The following is an 18853-nucleotide window of genomic DNA, read 5'->3' on the forward strand; positions in this document are numbered from 1 at the left end:
TGTTGTTGTTGTTGTTTTTGTTTTTCGAGACAGGGTTTCTCTGTATAGCCCTGGCTGTTCTGGATCTCACTCTGTAGCCCAGGCTGGCCTCGAACTCCCAGAGATCCACCTGCCTCTGCCTCCTGAGTGCTGGGATTAAAGGCATGCGCCACCACCACCCGGCTCTCTTAAAGTCTTAAAAGACAGTCATTAGCATGACACTTTGTCAAGCACTGAACATTCTGTTAGGAAGCTTGGCAGGGTGGTACACACCGGGTGATCGCAGCTATTCAGGAAGCAGAGACAAGCCGAGGAAGATCTGCCAGTTCAGGGCAGCCTGAGTAACTGCGTGAAAACCTGTCTTCATTTTTAAGAGTTGCAGCTCATCAGAGGGCACTTGGGTTCCGTTCCCAGTGAAGAAACATGAGTAGTTGTGATGTTATCTGTACTCTTGTGCTGCCACATGCACCGTCGTCCTTCCTCACCCACCTGAGAAGTCCCAGTAGGCTCGGGGCTGCCTGCTGCTGTAACCACATGTCTCTCTTGTCAGATACTCCTGGCCAACTTCTTGGCCCAGACTGAGGCCCTGATGAAGGGGAAGTTGCCTGAAGAGGCTAAGAAGGAGCTCCAGGCTGCAGGAAAGAGCCCGGAGGACCTGGAGAAGCTCCTGCCACACAAGGTCAGCCTCACTCGTGAACTTCAGCTAGAGGGTTGACCCTGGTGGGGTCAGGGTCGGGGCTCATGGTTTGACTTGCTTGTCCCACAACAGTGGGAGGGTCTGTTTCTCTGGATTTAAGTGTCCCAGCCTCTGGGGAGCGTGCCTTTCCTCTCCAAAAGCTTCTCCTACCGCCAGACACAGTGTATGTTGGCAATATTCTTTCTCTTCCCACAACTACTCTCAGATTCACTTACCCACTCAACTTTTCTTTCTTCCCCCCACCCTTTTTTTTTTGAGGCAGCATTTTCCTGTGTAGCTTTGCGCCTTTTCCTGGAGCTTACTTGGTAGACCAGGCTGGCCTCGAACTCACAAAGATCTGCCTGCCTCTGCCTCCCGAGTGCTGGGATTAAAGATGTGTGCCACCACCGCCTGGCTTTTTTCTTTCTGTTAAGCTACACAGAGAAACCCTGTCTCGAAAAACAGAACGAAAAGAAGGAAGGGAGGGAAGGAGGGAGGGAGAGAAGAGAGAGAAAGAGGCCAAAGATAAAGCATAAGAAGCAAATGAACAAGAAGCCGTGGCAGCTGTTTTGTGTGCTCTTCCTTGGTGTGTGTCCTGCCCTGGGATGTAGTTGACAGACCTAGTGTTGCTCTGTTGAAGAGAATTACTCCCCCCCCCCCCCCCCCCGTCCCTACAGCTATTACTTGCAAATAGCTTTTTTTTTTTTTTGAGCTGAGGATCGAACCCAGGGCCTTGCGGTTGCTAGGCAAGTGCTCTACCATTGAGCAAAATCCCCAACCCGCAAATAGCTTTTTGATCAGAGGTGGGACTTAGTGTCTCCTCCTCCTCTGCCATAGGATTTTATCAGATTTGGACTCGTGCATCATGTTGTCACAGTCTATGTGAGTTTTTTCTTTTTTTGGAGACAGGGTTTCTCTATGTAGTTCTGTCTGGGAACTCACTCTGTAGACCAGGGACCAGATTGTCCTCAAACTCAGAGATCCACCGTCCTCTGCCTCCCAAGTGCTGAGATTAGAGGCTTGTGCCACCAATACCCGGTTTAGTCTATGAGTTTCTAATTGCATCAGCCCTGTTGTGTCTGGAAGATACTGTTTCCCTGAAGGCATCCACCACCTTGGCTCTTAAGAGTCTTTCCAACTCCTCTTCTGTGGAGATCCCTGAGCCTTGGGGATGGTGTGTAGAGACGCCCCACTTAGGACTGCGTGCTCTGGAAATCTCTTACTCTGCACCTCATTGAGGACATTCCTTGTTTCCTGCAGGTCTTCGAAGGAAATCGCCCAACCAACTCTATTGTGTTCACCAAGCTCACACCATTCATTCTGGGAGCCTTGATTGGTGAGTGGGGAACAGGAAGGGACTGCCAGGCTTGGGATCAGTTGGATGGGATGGAAAGCAGGGAAGGAGGGAAGGAGGAAGGAAGGACGGACAGGAAAGGGAGGCAGGCTGGCCGGCCTAGTGGATACCATCTGCTCCTTCCTCTGCAGCCATGTATGAACACAAGATCTTCGTTCAGGGCATCATCTGGGACATCAACAGCTTCGACCAATGGGGGTGAGTTGCTGAGGAAGGTCTGTGGTGCCTTCCCGCTAGCTCTGGAACCTGGCTCACTCTCCTCTTCCACCCTCCCTGGCAGAGTGGAGCTGGGGAAGCAGCTGGCCAAGAAGATCGAGCCTGAGCTGGAGGGCAGCTCTGCCGTGACCTCTCACGACTCCTCCACTAATGGCCTCATCAGTTTCATCAAGCAGCAGCGGGATGTCAAAATAGAATAAACTCAGCCGCAGCCCTCTTGACTGGTCCTGGTCCCTCTCCATCCCGTCTCTGCATGGTCCTGCTCCCCTGCCCACAGCACTCCTCTGGTCATGGGCTCGCACTACAAGGCTCGGGGAGAATTGCCACGGGATTGCTGTCCACCCACTCTACACCCTGTAGAATCGGGAGAAGTGCTTTGATACATCTGATCGTTCTGACCCATATTCACATCCCAACTAGAATAAAGATGCCGTAGAGGAGGCATGGGCTCAGCCTCTTAGTTTCCTGAGGTGGGGCTTTATCTGTCAGCTGCGGGTGACCCTGCTGTGCCCTGGTTGGCGCTTGACTCCGTGGTGAGCAGGTCCGCAGTGGAGGGTGGTTCTGTGGGACAGGGATCAGTCAGGAGGGCAACCTGGTGTCCAGGCTTAACCTCACCTTCCACTCTTCACCTTGGAGACATGGAAAACTTTCTGCTCACTGGCTAGGGTTTTGCTTATTGTTTTGGTGTCAAAACCTAGGGATGACCTGTTTAAATTATATGTATCAATTTATTTAGTGTGTAGGTGTGTGCACATGTGTGTCAGTCAGAGGACAGCTTCTGGAAGTCCTCGACTTCTGGTGTGTCAATTCTGGGGATCGAACTCAGGTTGTGAGGCTAGATGCAAGTACCTTTATTCACCTAACCATCTCACCAGATCCGACTTTTTTTTAAATGTGTGTGTTTGTGTCTTTGTGAGTACATGTGAGTGCTGGTGCTGGTGGAGGCCAGGACAGAGATCATCAGGGCCCCCTGGAAATGCAGTTCCAGGTGGTTGGTTGTGAGCCACCCAGATGGGGTGTTAAGAACAGAACTCAGGCCTCTGCAAGAGCAGCAAGTGCTCTTGACTGCTCAGCCATCTCTTAAAGCCCTCAAAAGACAGTTTTAGCTGGGTATATTGACTGTCACCTTAGACATGGACACACATCCTAGCCATTGGGAGTCTGTGGTGTGAGACTGAGTGACAGTCAGATAGCTCTACTTTCCTCCGTCTTCACTGTGGGCCACTGAATAAGAACACTTGGCACACAAGCCTGGTCACCTGAATTCAATCCATGGGACCCATATAAAGGTGGAAGGAGTGAGCTGGCCTCCGAGTTGCCCTCTGACCATGTGCTGGCATGCACCCCCTCACACACCCAATAATGAAATGTAAATGGTACCACAACTTATTTGAAGCTAGCCCGAGCAGAGAAGCAATTCCAGGTTTGTCTGGCTACACAGTGGAAACCTGTCTCAAAAAGGGGGGGGGGGGTGATAGGGTCTCAGATGTAGCTCAATGGCAGAGCATGCTCAAGGCTTGGGTTGTCTCTATCATGTGCACACACAGGCATGACTTGAATGAGGTAAGCAGATATTGGAGGTTCAGGGGAGGCCCACCACTGCTGGAGGATGTCTTGGTGGTATGGTTTGGATTTAAAGGTTCCAGTAATAAAGGATTGTCTCCAGCAGGTGGCGCTATTGGAAAGGGGTAGAAAGATTTTGCTGCTAACTTTCTCTGCATCCTGGCTACCACTTTTGTGGAGATGAACAGTCTTCTCTCTGACAGTCTCATCCTGTTCTCAAAGCACTGAAATCCAGATGTGCTATTTGGCTTATACTTTCGGGTCACAATCCATCATGGAGGGAAATCCTTCTAGGAACCATAGAGGAACTGCTTGCTGGCTTGCTCCATCCCACAATGGCTGTGCCCTCCTGCATCAGTTAGTAAAACCAGGACAGTCACAGATAGCACCAAACACCTGACCTATGCAATTCTTAGACTGATGCTTCTCTCAGATGGCTCTACACTACGTTAAATTAACAAGGCTGACCAACATACCATGGCCTGAACACCATAACCCAAAATAAATCTTCCTTAAGTTGGTTTTTTACAGTGAAAAATAAATGCTGGGCTGGCAAGAACTAGAGTTTTGTCTGTCTGTTATACGGTTTTAAAATGCCTCTTGAGACTGGAGAGGCGGCTCAGTGGTTTAGAGCACGTACTGCTCCTGCAGACACGGGGTCTGATGCTTTCAGGCACTCACATGCACAGGCAGACACAGCTACACATTCACACAAATTAAAAATTACAGATACATTCCTAAATTCAGCACACACACACACCACACTCCTTGGTAGAAAAAACATCTACCAAGCCATCCAAGTTTGCAGATTCAACCTGAAGTGAACAACACAATCAGACTTCACAGAGCCTTAGTCTGCCATGTTATTATGATACACCAAGACTAACCAGAGAAATGAGCTGGTTTCATCTCCAACCTCTGGACAGGGCTGAGGCCAATCATGGGAAGGCTGGGGGTGTGCCCACCATTCAGGTGCAGGATCTTAGAATACCACTTTCCCAGCATTGCAGAAATCTTAAAATCCTGTTTCTAGCTTCCTGTACCTGCTTCTGTTTGTGTGTGGAGGTTATGCATAGGATTACCTCGGGTCATTCCTCTGGCGCTGACAATTCTTACATTAAGACAGTCTCACTAGCCTGAGAGTTACCAATTAGGCTAGCTGGTCATTGTACTTTAGGGATCCACCTATCTTTACCCCAGATACTAAGATTATAAACGACCACCAGCCAGTCTTTTGTTTTTACATTGTTTCTGGGGACTTGCGCTGACACAATTTATTGAGTTACCTCGCCAGTCTCACTTCCAGGTTGTTTTGTTTTGTTTTTTTTGAGATAGTCGCAAACCATAACCAAAGCTGGCCTGAGTTTCACTGTGAAGTCCCAAATTGCTGGGATTACAGGGTGAGCCACCCTTGCCTGGCATGCTTTTCAAATGTGTTTATTGATGTGTCATTTAAGTATAACAAAGCTCTTCATTAAAATTTTTATTTTTACTTTCCAAGTACAACATGTGTGTTCCTAGTACCCATGGAGGCCGGAAAAGCATAGGGTCCTCTTCAGCTGGAGTTGCAAGCAGTTGTGAGCCCCTATTACATGCTCGAAGTCTTCACCTCAGTGTTCCATGCCCATTTTTAAGCATGTCTTTCAAAATTAAGGACTTTTTGTTCTGTTTCTTGCTGACTGATGATATCATTATCCCGCCTCCAGTTTTTAATTTCCAGGTAAACTTTTTTCGCAGGTCCTATCTGAGGATATCAGAAGTAAAACCTGCAATCTCTGAGATTGCAAGCCCAGGACTCAACGCAGCCGTCAGTTAGGCAGTGGGGTCCGCCCCTTAGCCAATCGGCAGGCCCTATCTGGCTCGGGGTGGGGCCGTGCTGGAGGGACGAGCGGCGCGCGTGCGCAGAGAGCGCGCCCTTTGAGCCACCGTCTCTCGCGCTGTCACGTGGGAGCCCAGTAGTCATGGCGGCTGTCCGGAAGCCGGTGTTGCTGGGACTTCGAGACGCGGCGGTCCAGGGCTGCCCCAAGGGGCCCGCCGCCTGGACCGCTAGCAAGCTGGGCGGCGTCCCGGTGAGCGTGGCCGCGAAGCCTTGGCGGGGCCCGTGGGAGGGTGTCCCGCGTGGGGAGTGTCCCGCGGGAGGAAGCAGAGTTGAGTCCCAGGGACTGAGTCCCCGCTCCGCCCTCAGGACGCCCTACCTGCAGTTACCGCTCCGGGGCCGCGGTGTGGCGGCTGCGCGGAGCGGCTCGTGCTCGTCGTGCAGGTATACTGCCCGCTGGAAGGCTCCCCGTTCCACCGGCTCCTGCACGTGTTCGCCTGCGCCCGCCCCTCCTGCGGCGGCAGCGGGACGCGCAGGTAGGGGAGAAGTCCGCTAGCCTAGGAGAGGGCGGGGTGGGTCGGGTGAGACCAGGTGGGGCCGGACGTCGGGGGTGGAGCCCTCACGACATCTGTCTCGCCCCTAAGCTGGAAGGTGTTCCGCTCCCAGTGCCTGCAAGTGCCAGAGAAAGAGACTCTGAACGCCCAGGTAAAGCGACTCTGATCGGCACACTGTATGTTTTCTATAATTGGAAAATCTTTTCCAGCATCTCGTTTAAGACAACCTTTGTTGCTCTGTTTTTGAGACACAGGCTACCCTCTAGCCCAAGCTCGAGTTCACTGCCAGAAACTGGTTGGCCTAAATCCTCCCTGTTTCTGTGGTTACCGCTATATAGCACCACCTCCTATTTAAGACAGTTTTTTTTTTTTTTTTGATAGTTTTTTAAAAGATTTATTTTGGAGGCTGGAGAGATGGTTCAACAGCTAAGATCACTTGTTGCTCTTCCAGATGTAACTCCAGTTTCAGGGGTTCCAATGTCTTCTTCTAGCCTCAGTGGCACCAGGCACATACACACACACACACAGGCACACACACACACACACACACACACACACACACACACATTGCAAGCAAAACACCCATACACGTTAAATAAATTAAAAAAAAAAAATTCTGTTTAGTCAAGTGGTGGTGGTGGCGGCGGCGCACGTCTTTAATCTTACCACTTAGGAGGCAGAGGTAGGTGAATTTCTGAGTTTGAGGCCAGTCTGGTCTATTTAGTGAGTTCTAGGGCAGCCAAGGCAATTCAGAAACCATGTCTTCAAAAACAAAAACAAAACAAAAATAATTTGTTTATTTGTGTGTGTGTCTACCTGTGAAGTCCAGAAGAGGGTGTCAGATCCAGAGTCACAGGCATTTGAGAGCTTCCTAATGTAGATGTTGTGCTGAGCCATCTCCCCAGGCCCCTAAGACAAAACTTTTAAACCTGTTTTTTAAAGTTCAATTGAATGAATTGTAGTCTTTCAGAACCATCAAATCCTATTTTCTTACAGTTTTGTGACATTTTTAAAAAGACTTTATTTTCAATTACACATATATATGTGTGGATATGTGCACGCCAGTGCAAGTCTGTGGAGACAGTTGATCTCATGTGCTGCCTGATGTGGGTGCTGTGGAGCCCAGGCCCTCTCGAAGAGCAGCCAGTGCTCTTAACTGCCAAGCCATCTCTCCAGGCCTTGTGACTTTTTTAGTTTACACTTGAGATACATAGTTTACTAATTTTTCTCATTTGAATGAATGCAGGGAAGTGTACATATTCATGCATGTGTTGTGTGTGAAGTAGAAAAATACTTTGATTCTATCAAACCAAGACATACGTAAGCCTTTACTAGCTAAATTGATATAGCCTGGGGAGAAGTCCTGCAGTGACTTGTAGAAGCACATCTCTGAAGTGGCCCATCTGCTAGGCTACCTCCTGCAGTCAGGACACAGGTGAATGATGCTGCCCTTGTCACGGAACCTGGCATGCTGTCTTTGCTGTACCTGCATTTTCGGAACAACTCTCTCACATGGATCTCTCTCTGGTTTGTTTGGAGACAAGGTCTGGATCCATACCTCAGGGGAGTCTAGAAATCTGTGTCAGCCAGGCTGACATCAAACTCATGGCCATCATCCTGCCTTAACCTCCCCAGTGCTGATATGAACTACCATGTCCAGCCTGCTTCATGGCATTGCTCTTTTATCATGGTTATGGCTCTCTCTTCTGTGTACCTGACTAGCTAATTCCTGAATACATCTAATCTAAAATCTTAGCTGATAAAGAGTCTGGGAAATGTAGTTTAAAGCAATTTTTGGGCCATTTATTATAAAATAAAACTCAGGGACAAATAATAAAGATAAAAACCTAAGATGGGGGCTGGAGAGATGGCTCAGAGGTTAAGAGCACCGACTGCTTTTCCAGAGGTCTTGAGTTCAATTCCCAGCACCCACATGGTGGCTCACAATCATCTGTAATGAGATCTGGTGCCCTCTTCTGTATACATAATAAATTAAAAACAAAACAAAAACCTAAGATAATCATAAGTAATCACAAAAACACACTGCCACTGGTCGCTTCCTGTCCCCAAAAGGCCCATGAAACCTTCTGACCTCGGCTTCTCTTTTCAAGATCCTCTCTTTCTTGGGTCCATCAGTAAACTCTATGATCTATTATGACCAGCTTAATGTGAACCACGCCTCTTGAACCAGTGCTCTATTCCAATGAACATCAGAGCGAGAACAACACAGACAGAATTCCTGTAGTAGTAGTAGTAGCTCTTCCTGTTGTAGCCCCTACACTACATGAAGCTCAACTGAGAGATCGTGGAACAGACTGACTGAAGAAACCTTGACCTATGTGTACCACGTTGCCCCGAAAGAGAAGACAGGTTTTAAGTCACCTCTTACGTGTTTGGGGTGTTGTTTGTTTGGTTTTGGATTTATTTATTTAATTTTATGTGGATCAATGTTTGTCTGCATGAATATACGTGCCCCACATGCACTGCTGGTGCCTTTGAGGGTAGAAAGTGGCATTTTATCTCCTGGGACTGGAGTTAGAGATGGTTGTGAGCCGCCCAAACCTGGGTCCTCTGGAAAAGCAACAAATACTCTAACCACTAAGCCAGCTCTCCTGCTCCAGTTTTGTTTTTGTGTTTGTTTTGAGGCAGGGTCTCACTCTGGAGCTCAAGTTGGCCTGGAACTCTGAGCTCTGTCTGCTTCTGTCTCAAGAGTGCTTGTATTAAATGGATACAGCCCCATACCTAGTTAGGCTAGAAACCAGGAAGTTGAATTGTAGTGTGCCGGGGGAAGGAGCTCATATGCAGGCTCCCTGGAAGGTACAGGGATGGGTGGTGAGGCTGAAGGGATACAGGAAGTCATCTAGGTGTGATTGGCCTGTGTTGATTGGCTATTCTTCTAGAAACAGGGTAACGGCCTTGCAGCTGAGAACTGGTGTGAAGGCTCACAGGACTGGGGCAGTGACAGTGAGGAGACATCTCCACCGCCACCCACCTCAGATTTGGGGAATGATTCTAATGGTGTCAGAGCTGTAGACTGGACTGCGCAGCTCCAGGCTCTCTGCCTGCAGGATGGTGCCCCAGCTGTTGCTCACCCTGTCCCTTCAGGGGAAGGGCTGGCGGTCCATGCTGAAGTGCCACAGTTCCAGCCCTACTACATCTGTGTCGCCGAGGAGGAGGATTACGGGAACTCCCTGGGTCTTGAGCATGCCCACAGCCTTCTGCAGGACTACCAGCAGAGAGAAGGTGTTGACATGGAGCACCTGCTTTCCCTTTGGTAAGAACTTGCTACCAAGGTTGAGAGATTCAGGCAAGAAGCTGCCACAGTTGGTTCCCTTTTGTCTTGGTACCTATGGTGAGTTCTAGAGAGAAGGGATGTGACTGGGCTCTTTTGTTTTGCTCTCCTTGGATGAGAAAAACAGACTTAGGCCAGGGCTATCTATATCAACCAACCTGCATTAACTTTCAGACATGTAGCTGAGTGCCCTCAGGAACTGAACCCAGATGAGCACACAGGAGTTGGTACTGGCTGCTTCCTTTTCTCTTCTATAGTGTGTTCATTTGTTTCTGTTTTGCTTGGGGGTGCTATGGATTGAACGTAGGGCCTGCAACATGTTAAATGAATATTTTATCAATGAGCTGTGCCCGCAGCCCCTAGTCTCTTCATTTTTTTTTTTAAGATTTATTTATTCATTATATATACAATGTTCTGTTTGCATGTATAATGCAGGCCAGTAGAGGGCACCAGATCTCATTACAGACGGTTGTAAGCCACCATGTGGTTGCTGGGAATTGAACTCAGGACCTCTAGAAGAGCAGTCAGTGCTCTTAACCTCTGAGCCATCTCTCCAGCCCATCTCTTCATTTTTTAACAATTGTTTTATTTGTGTACATGCACACATGGAGTGCACATGTGGAGGTCAGAGACATAGAGGAGAATCTGCTCTCTTCCACCAGCACATGGGTTCTGGGGAAGGGAGTGAGCACCTTAACCCATTGAGACATCTCTTGGACCCTGTTTTGATTTTTTTTGTTGTTGTTGTTGTTTTAATTTTGAGACAGATTCTCATATAGATCAGGTCGGCCTTAAACTCTCTCTGTAGTCAAGGATGACCTTGAATTCCTGATCCTTCTGCCTCCACTTTGAGTGCTGAGATCAGGTTTTATGCACTGTTGGGGACCGAACCCAGGCTTTCCTGGTGGTAGGCAAGCACTCTACCAACTGAGCTACATCCACAACCCTCTTTGCTGATTTTATTTTTTAAAATTTCTGACAAGGCATTTGTGTGTGCACCTGTGTTTATGAGTACGGTGTGCACGTGCTGCCGCAGTCCGTGCACGAAATTCAGCGTTCATTTGTTCCTCTTCTCTTTTGTCAGCGTGTGGGTTCTGGGGATGGAACTCAGGTCTTTGTAATTGACAGCAAGCACCATCTTGCTGGCCTTCTGTTTTCATGTGTCCTTTTTTGTTCTTTGTTTTTGAAGACAGGGTTTCTCTGTGTATCTCTGACTGTCCAGGAGCTTGCACTGTAGACCAGGCTGGCCTCGAACTCACAGAGATCCACCTGCCTCTGCCTCCCGAGTGCTGGGATTAAAGACATGTGTCACCACCTCCACCCGGCCTTCATGTGTCTTTATAGCAGAGGATGATGAGTTGGAAGAAATGCCCCTTGTGTAATGACTCTGCTGTGATTCCAGAACTGCCTCAGGCTCTGAGGCCATTTCAGGTTCTCAGTTCTCATTTATGAAATGGGAAGGGTATCAGAGTTTTTGTTCCTTTATCACATACTTTGGTGGGTCCTGAGAGAGTAGATCTAGACAGACCATGAACCAAAGCACTAAAGAAGGAAGAACTGACGCTTGCAAGTTGGCCTTTGACCTCTACAGGTGCTATGGCACATGTGCACCAACCCTCACATCACGTGGTAATTAACAAACTAGAGAAAGAAAGCCATCTTGCTTCCTCTTGTGAATGCTCTGGTCTCGACACTCATGGTTTCACGTGGTCTCTGCTTCTCTCTAGTTCTTACAGTGATGGGGATGAGAAATATGAGAAGGCCAGTATTAAAAGTGGAGACCAAACGTTTTACAAGTTCATCAAGAGAATCGCAGCCTGTCAGGAGCAGATTTTGAGGTAAAGAAGACATGTTTTGTTTCTGGTTTTTTTTTTTTTTTTTTTTCCCAGAGCTGAGGACCGAACCCAGGGCCTTGGGCTTGCTAGGCAAGCGCTCTACCACTGAGCTAAATCCCCAGCCCTTTTAGTTTCTGTTTTACCGTAGAGGAAGCATATCAGTGAGCACCTACAGTCCCAGAGACTCCTCAGGGTAAAATGGGAGGGTCACCTGGCCAGCCTCAGCAACAGTGAGGCACTCATTTTTTTTTTTTTTTCATACTATATCCATGTTTATTGAGAGATGTCTCAAAAAGTAACTGAGAAAGGCACCCAGCATTCACCTCTGGTCTCCACATATATGGACATATACACAAAGAAATGTCTTTATTATAAGTGTTATGTTTAGTAGCCTTCCACCAGGTTCTTGTTTCTGAGAATATCTGCAGTCAGTTTCCTGGACACGATGTTGCTGGGCTAAAGGATATTAAACTTTTTGTAGACATTGGCAAATTTGCCCTTAAAAACACAGTGCCAGTTTCTGCAGGTGTATGGTGGTGTTTCAATTGTGACTTCAATGTTTACTTCCCTTGAAACGGAAGTTCACTGACCACTTTTTCAAGTATTTGTTTTCTACCTCTTACACCTTTTTTTTTAAAGGCTGGAGATCCGGTTCAGGACCATGTAAATGTTAAGCAAGCACTTCTCACTGAGCTGTAGCCCCAGACTTTAGGTTTTGGTTTCTTTTACAGTTGGAGTTAGCGGGACTGGCTATGCAGACCAGGTTAACTTAGAAGTGGCAGTCTCCCTGGGCCGCCACAGTCTCAGTGTTAGGTCTAGTAAGCTGCTGCTCAAGCTGGCTCTGCGAGTTGCCCATGCATTTGGGTACTGTGCAAGGACGGACTCATTGCACTGCCGTCTTGACGAGTCCAGCCTGCTGTAACTAGGGGGTTGCTGTTGTTTCTCTTGCTGCCCTGATTCATGTAGCTGTACAGGCTTTCGGGATCTTTGTATAATTGATCTTCAGTTTGCTTTTATCTTTGTTTTCTTTCTTTCAGACAGGTTTTTATGTAGCATAAAACCTGAACTGGTATCAAACTTGCTATGTAGCCAGGAATAACCCGAAATAGGACCCTGGACTAGAGAGATGGTTCAGTGGAAAGAGCACTGGCTGTTCTTACAGAGGACCTGGGCTTGTTTCCCAACACCCATATGGCGGATCACAGCTGTCTGTAACTCTAGTCCCAGGGGATCTGACACCTTCCTGTCACTGTGTGCTTCAGGCACACATGTAGTGTACATACACATGCAGGCAAAACATCCATTTATATAAATAAATAAAGGTTGTGAAAACCATCTGATCACCCTGCCTCCGCCTCTAGCACACTAGGTTGTATAGGCAGGCCTGTGTTACCATGTCCAGTTTATACAGTTCCAGTTATCAAACCCAGAGCTACACACATGATAGGTAAATAGTTTTGCCACACACATCTCTCAGTTCGTGTGTGATTGATTTTTATCTATTCTCTTTGTCTCTCACTTTGTGTGTGTTGGGAATCATACCCAAGACCTCAGCAATGGCACCCGAGGGTGCTGCCCTGTACTCTGTTCACACTTTCACTTCCAACCTGCATTGAATGCTATTCTTTTGTTTTTAAGGTTCATTTTAGTATTTGTGTATGTGTGCATGTACAGTTGTTCTCAGAGGCCAGAGGAAGGTGTCAGATACCCAGGAGCTGGAGTTAAAGACATCTGATGTGGGTGCTGGTAGCTGAACCCGGATCCTCTGGAAGAGGAGAACATGCACTTAACCGCTGAGCCATCATTCCAGCCCTAGAATTACAGGCTTAAACTGTGTGTCTTAGTTGGGTCTTTCCTTTCATCCTGTTTGCTGATAAATAGAGTGTCAAACTGAGGTCCTTAGGGGTGGTGGCAAGCACCCTTACTTGCTGAGCTGTCCTGATGGCCCTGACCTTGAACTTCTGATTCTCCTGCCAAGTAATACCAATTTCCCTTGATAACTGGCTGTTGGCAAACATGGGTTCTTTGATTCCAATCTTAATCATAAGATGAATGCTCAGGTTCCATATCACACAATACCTACAGGTGCATATAGATGCACATGTGCAGACATAACGCTATGTGTGTGGGCTATGCAATGGATTCAGTGGGGTAATGAAAAGCCTTACTGGAGGCAGAGGTGGAGAGGTGATGGAGAGGCCAATAAAGTCACTGGTGTGTTTATGTATGATGCTAACAAATCCGGTTGGCAAGCTTCTGGAGATACCTTGCCAAGCTGTGGGGTCAAAGGCTTGAATCGGGTTCTCAGGATGAACAAAGCTGCAGAGACAAGGGCAGGACTGTGGAGGCCACAGAGCTGAGGAACGGAACTGGTCTACAGGGAGGGAGGGAGAGAGGGAGGGCACTTCCCTTAGGTCATATCTGCAGCTGGGACTGAACTGAGCAAAGTCCCTGGGCAGTTGGCAACACACACCAAGTAGTCATGTAACAGGTCATGGTCACCCAGGTGTCCTCTTTGTGGTCCCAGGTGAGGATTTCAGGTCCTTCCTTGGTTAGGTAGGTGTGTTGGATAAATTTACAGGCCTGGTTTTGCTGATACGGTTTTGAGTATGTCCATGTGTGGTTCCCATCTATTTCATTAAGCTCAGAATGCAGCCTTTCTGCTCAAAAAGGGTGTCATCTGTCCTTTCAAGGTAAGGCAGACCCACCCTGCCTCTGAGTTTGCACTCAAAATGGAACCAGGGCATAGCTTAGCTGGAATCTGGTTGATACAATATGGAGTAACTTAGGGCAGGGCTCAAAGGCTAGCCTGTAAATGTCTTGTCCAACTTGCCTTATCCTCTTCAAGGCTGAAGATATTGTCCTAAACCTAGTCACCTTGAACTCCTGGGTGAGCAGTCTTCCAGAGGAGAGTGGATATTGGTAAGGGTGAGGCTGCACCGTGGACTGAAGTGATTATCTGAGAAGCACTTAGTCCTCTAAGTGAGGAGGACTTTTTTCCAGACCTCCTTTTGGGAGCAAGACAGTGTCAACAAGATGCATGTTGCTTAACTAAGTGATAATTAGGCAGGTCGGTCTCTTTAGTCCAGTCTGGTGTATATAGTGAGCTCAGGCCAGTGTCTATATAATGAGACCCTGTCTCAAATAAAATAAAATAGTATGTGTGGAAACCAGAAAAAGGAAACTTAACACATTGGTAAGAGTAACATATGAAGGGGTTCCATGACCCCAACCTCGCCTCTCCTTAGGGCCTTCCGTGGCATTGTACCAAGACTTCAGTTCCCTCGACGTGCTTCCCCCAGTGGCTGGGGATGCTCTGCTGCGAGCTGTGAGACTTTCCTCACTGTCTAGTCTGCTCCTGATGCCTGCAGTGGTCCTGATGCTGGTTGCTGGTGTGTACAGCTCTGATGCTTGACTCTTTCCTCCTGCCCTAGGTACTCGTGGAGTGGAGAGCCGCTCTTTCTGGTCTGTCCCACCTCGGAAGTCTCTAAGGTCCCAGCCTGCAGTGGCTGTGGAGGTCAGAGGACGTTTGAGTTTCAACTTATGCCAGCACTGGTCAGCATGCTCAGCAGTGCTAACCTAGGTGAGAAGCTCTTTACTGACTTTAGTGTGGGATGATATTGCAATGAAATGCTTTCTTTAATTATTAAATATAGAAAATTTGAGAAAATGTGAGAAATTTGTAATCTAGCAAAATTCTAATACCATTACGAACAATAGCCATTTTGATAATTTGAGACTGAACAAGCTAATTTGTACTTTTACAAAAAGGTTTATTATTTTATGTGTATGGTGTATTGCCCGATAATAAGATGAAACTTATTGTCATCTAAGAAAATTGCCTAGAGGCCAGCAAGATGGCTCAGAGGGTAAAGTAGATGTCTCATTGGGTTGGGTAAAGGAGTTTGTTCCAAATACCTGAGTTTGGTCCCTGAATCCCACAGTGGAAGGAGAGAACTGATTCCCAAAAGTTGTCCTCTAACTTTCACATGGAGTATGTGACATGCAAGCACCCAAGCACCCCCACACATACACACTAAGTAAAAATAAGTGCCATCGAGATGATTGAGCCTATAAAGAAATTTGCTGTGCAAGCCTGATGACCTGCATTGGGTCCCCAGAGCCACATACGGAGAGAACTGCCTCTACGGAGCTGACCTCCGACCTCCACCACCACAGGTACAGGGAACACCCACACAGTGATAAGTTAATTCTGCCAACTGCAGAGGACTAGGGATGTGCTGCTTGTCCTCCTTACTTGAGAGGCTGAGGCAGGCCAGTGCTTGAGGACAGCCTGGACAACACACTAACACTGGTTCACAAAGACGATGCGTTAGGGTTGGGTGGGGGCTGGACAGATTGCCGGTGATTAGAGCACTGGCTGTTCTTCCCTAGGACCCAAGCTCAATTCCCTGCACCCACCTTATCATGCTGTACCTTTTAGCGCTCTTCTTGGTGGAATCTAGAGCATGTGGTATTTTTTTAGGTCTTGCTGTGGAATTTGGAACCGTTCTCGTCTACACATGTGAGCAGAGCTGCTGGCCTCCAAATCAGCAGACTCCCATGGAAGAATTCTGTGTTATACAAGAAGACCCAGATGAACTTTTATTTAAGTAGAACACTTGCTCTTATTTATACAAATTAAAACAAATTTTCATATTCAAGTATATGTATATTATTTACCTTATTTTAGCTTCTCTCTTCCCTTGAGACAGGGTGGCCTTGAACTTAGGCAATCCTCCTGCCTCAGACTTAGCATATAAATTATTAACTAATGTTTTTGTTTGATTTATTGTTGTTTTTCTTTTGTTTTGTCTTGTTTGAGACATGGTCTCTCTGTGTAGCCTAGGCTGGTCTTGAATTCTACAATCCTCCTGCCTCAGCCTCCCAAGTCCTAGGATTACAGGTAAGGGCCGTCATGCCCAGCTCTAACTGTCATTTGTTTATTTGTTTGTTTGTTTGTTTGTTTGTTTTTCCAGACAGGATTTCTCTGTGTAACTTTGGCTGTCCTGAAACTCTTTCTGTAGACCAGACTGGCCTTAAACTCACAGAGATCCTCCTGCCTCTGCTTCCCAAATGCTAGGATTAAAGGTATAGGTCAGACTGGCGGTGGTGGTGCACGCCTGTAATCCCAGCACTCGGGAGGCAGAAGTAGGTGGATCTCTGTGAGTTCGAGGCCAGCCTGGTCTACAAAGTGAGTTCCAGGAAAGGTGCAAAACTACACAGAGAAACCCTGTCTCAAAAAACCAAAAAAAAAAAAAAAGGTATAGGTCATCACCAACACCTGGCTATTAACATTTTGTTGTTTTGTTTTTGTTTTTTTGTTTTTGGAAACAGGTTTTCTCTGTGTAACGACCGTAGCTGCCCTAGAACTTACTCTGTAGACCAGGCTGGTCTCCAACTCAGAGATTGCCTGCCTCAGCTTCCCTAGTGCTGGATGGAAGGTGTGCACCACCACCACCACTAGACTTAACAGTTATTTTTAATATTGCCCTTTTCTTTCTCTTGGAGACTGTCCTGGGCTTGACTGCACCTCCTGATTGCGAGGATCAGGGACTATATGCATGGTAGCATTTATAGTATTTCCTCCTGGCCTGGAAGCCAGTGACCCTGTCCACAGACACCCTGGTGGGTATTCTGTCTCTAGTGTAGCAATCGGCACCTTCCCATCCCCCTCCAATGTACCCCACTGCACCCTTTCTCATCCCTGCAGAGAGTCTTGTCTTTAGACCTGGCTGCCTAGACCTGCCCTGTGACACACACACACACACACACACACACACACCCAGCATTCTGCTCCTGCAGCATCCAAGGATCTCCGTGCCATGGCCTACCATCTGCTGTCCACTTGCTCAGTCTCCCCTTCCTGCATTCAGTTTCTTCTCCCTGACAGCAGTGTGGGAACACTCCCACTAATCGTGCTCCAGCGTGCCCTTGACTCTGCAGTGAGGAGAATGAGTCTTGGTGAGTGGGTGTGGTCACGTGCGCAGTGTCGCTGGGAGAGCTTTCTGAAGGAAAGTGGCCATGTGCACAAGCTGACGGTTTGGGCCAGAGAGGCTCTAGCTTGGCTGACCATAGCACTGCACAGAGCTGGTCATCTCTCTCTCTCTGCCATGCCAGGAAGTCACCACCAGTTTCTCTGTGGTGCCTGTGCTATAGTCAGCGACTGCCTCAGCTGGCTAGACCAGCTACTCCAACTAGAGCAGAAAGTGACTGATTACATCCACAGCTGCGGCCCTTTGAGCTTCTTCAGGTTGCTGTCAAGGGGCATCTTGACAATAAGAATTGTTGCTAATGGGGATGATACAGGGGGAGTTAGCTGGGTTGGGAGGTTGCTCAGTGGTAGAGTTTGGCAAGGCCCTGGTTCATCCCTAACACTACCAAAAAAAAAGCCATTTCTACTTTCTCAGATTGCTATGAGTTACATTGCTTATTCTTTTTTAGATAGGGTCTCCAGTTTGCTGTGTAGTTAATGATGATCTTGAACTTCTAATTTTCTTACTTCTACTTCCAAAGTTACAGGAACATACTGCCATGCTTGGTTTATAGAGTATTGGGGATCAAAGCTGGGCCCTGGTCATGCTAGGCAAGCACTACCAACCTACCCTCTACCTCAGTACCAACCTACCCTCTACCTCAGACCCGTTTATAGTTTTCTGAGACATAGTTCCAGGCTGGCCTCATGTTAGCCATTCTCCCTCTGTCTCTCCCTTTCCTACTTTAGGTGAAGATAGGCTGCTGACCAAACGTGCGTGCGTGCGTGCGTGCGTGCGTGCGTGTGGTGTGTAGGTGCACAGAGGTCAGAAGAAGGCATCCATGACCTCTTCCAGGATTCTCCATCTTATTTGATGCGTGGTCTCTCTCTGAACCTGGAGATCATGTATTTCTACTAGTCTGGCCCCAGTGAGCCCCAGTGATCTTCCTGTTTCTTTCCCCACCAGTGCTAGAATTATAGAGCTACAGGCCTTAATAGACCACACCCCACCTATTACGTGGGTGCTGGGATCTGAATCAGTCCCTCATGCTTACACAGCAAGTGCTCTTACACACTGAACCATCTCTCTCCAGCTCAGCTCAAGCATCCTTGAGTTTGGTTATGTGTATTTGTGGTGGGTGTTACCTATTTAAACTATACAGCTGAACAGAGGCTTTCCTGCAGTCCTATAAGACATTGTGACATGTGAAGAAAACAAGTCTGCTATACACCCATTTAGATGCACCACTGTGTGTGAGGCCGTGGGTTGCAGAACTAGCAATGTCAAAAAAGGAAGTTACACACTTAGTGCTCTGTTAAAGACTCTGTTAAAGGGAATAGAGAGGCACAGTGGAACAGGATTGTTGCATGGGGAGGGGCTTACAACTCCCACTTCCTGCACTTAATATCATAAGTTCCTTTTAGAACTCATCATGCAGGGCAAATATCCATCCTCCTGGGAAGCGCATCTGCTAGATTAGTTTCAGGATGGTATTTCCAGTGCTGGGGGAGAACTCGGCTTATATGCAGGAGTGCCCTCTGCCCTGGTGAGGCCCTCTTGTCCTTCCTACACTTGATACTTCCAGGTACTAGC

The 18853-nt window shown here is 47.7% G+C and overlaps 2 protein-coding genes across 4 annotated transcripts in view; both read left to right on the plus strand.

Moving 5' to 3' along the window:
• The window catches only part of Gpi (glucose-6-phosphate isomerase), a 29754-nt gene extending 25410 nt beyond the window's left edge, over positions 1–4344 (plus strand). Inside the window, exons 15-18 of the mRNA XM_036176949.1 lie at positions 530–658; positions 1916–1991; positions 2141–2207; positions 2290–4344. Of these exons, the coding sequence (XP_036032842.1) occupies positions 530–658; positions 1916–1991; positions 2141–2207; positions 2290–2425 (408 nt within the window). The 3' untranslated portion in view covers positions 2426–4344. The remainder of the gene's footprint in view (positions 1–529; positions 659–1915; positions 1992–2140; positions 2208–2289) is intronic.
• Positions 4345–4504: 160 nt separating this feature from the next.
• Positions 4505–15952, plus strand: Pdcd2l (programmed cell death 2 like). 3 transcript variants are annotated; one of them, XM_036176950.1, is made up of 7 exons: positions 4505–5857; positions 5974–6140; positions 6249–6309; positions 9059–9432; positions 11178–11288; positions 14720–14868; positions 15772–15952. In XM_036176950.1, exons 1-7 carry the CDS (start codon positions 5750–5752, stop codon positions 15900–15902), a joined length of 1101 nt encoding a protein of 366 aa, XP_036032843.1. In that variant the 5' UTR covers positions 4505–5749; the 3' UTR covers positions 15903–15952. The 3 variants fall into 3 exon arrangements, with proteins under 3 accessions (XP_036032843.1, XP_036032844.1, XP_036032845.1); XM_036176951.1 differs by having other exon boundaries at positions 9065–9432; XM_036176952.1 differs by lacking the exon at positions 6249–6309 and having other exon boundaries at positions 4505–6140; positions 9264–9432.
• Positions 15953–18853: the final 2901 nt, after the last annotated feature.

This window comes from Onychomys torridus, chromosome 1, assembly GCF_903995425.1.
Source record: "Onychomys torridus chromosome 1, mOncTor1.1, whole genome shotgun sequence".
In the NCBI taxonomy this organism is placed as follows: domain Eukaryota; kingdom Metazoa; phylum Chordata; class Mammalia; order Rodentia; family Cricetidae; genus Onychomys; species Onychomys torridus.

Coding starts and splice junctions, on each gene's coding strand:
- Pdcd2l (XM_036176950.1), top strand. CDS start 5,750: ATGGCGGCTGTCCGGAAGCCGGTGTTGCTGGGACTTCGAGACGCGGCG. Junction 6,310..9,058: donor AAGAGACTCTGAACGCCCAG/GTAAAGCGACTC, acceptor CTATTCTTCTAG/AAACAGGGTAACGGCCTTGC. Junction 14,869..15,771: donor GCTCAGCAGTGCTAACCTAG/GTGAGAAGCTCT, acceptor GTATTTTTTTAG/GTCTTGCTGTGGAATTTGGA.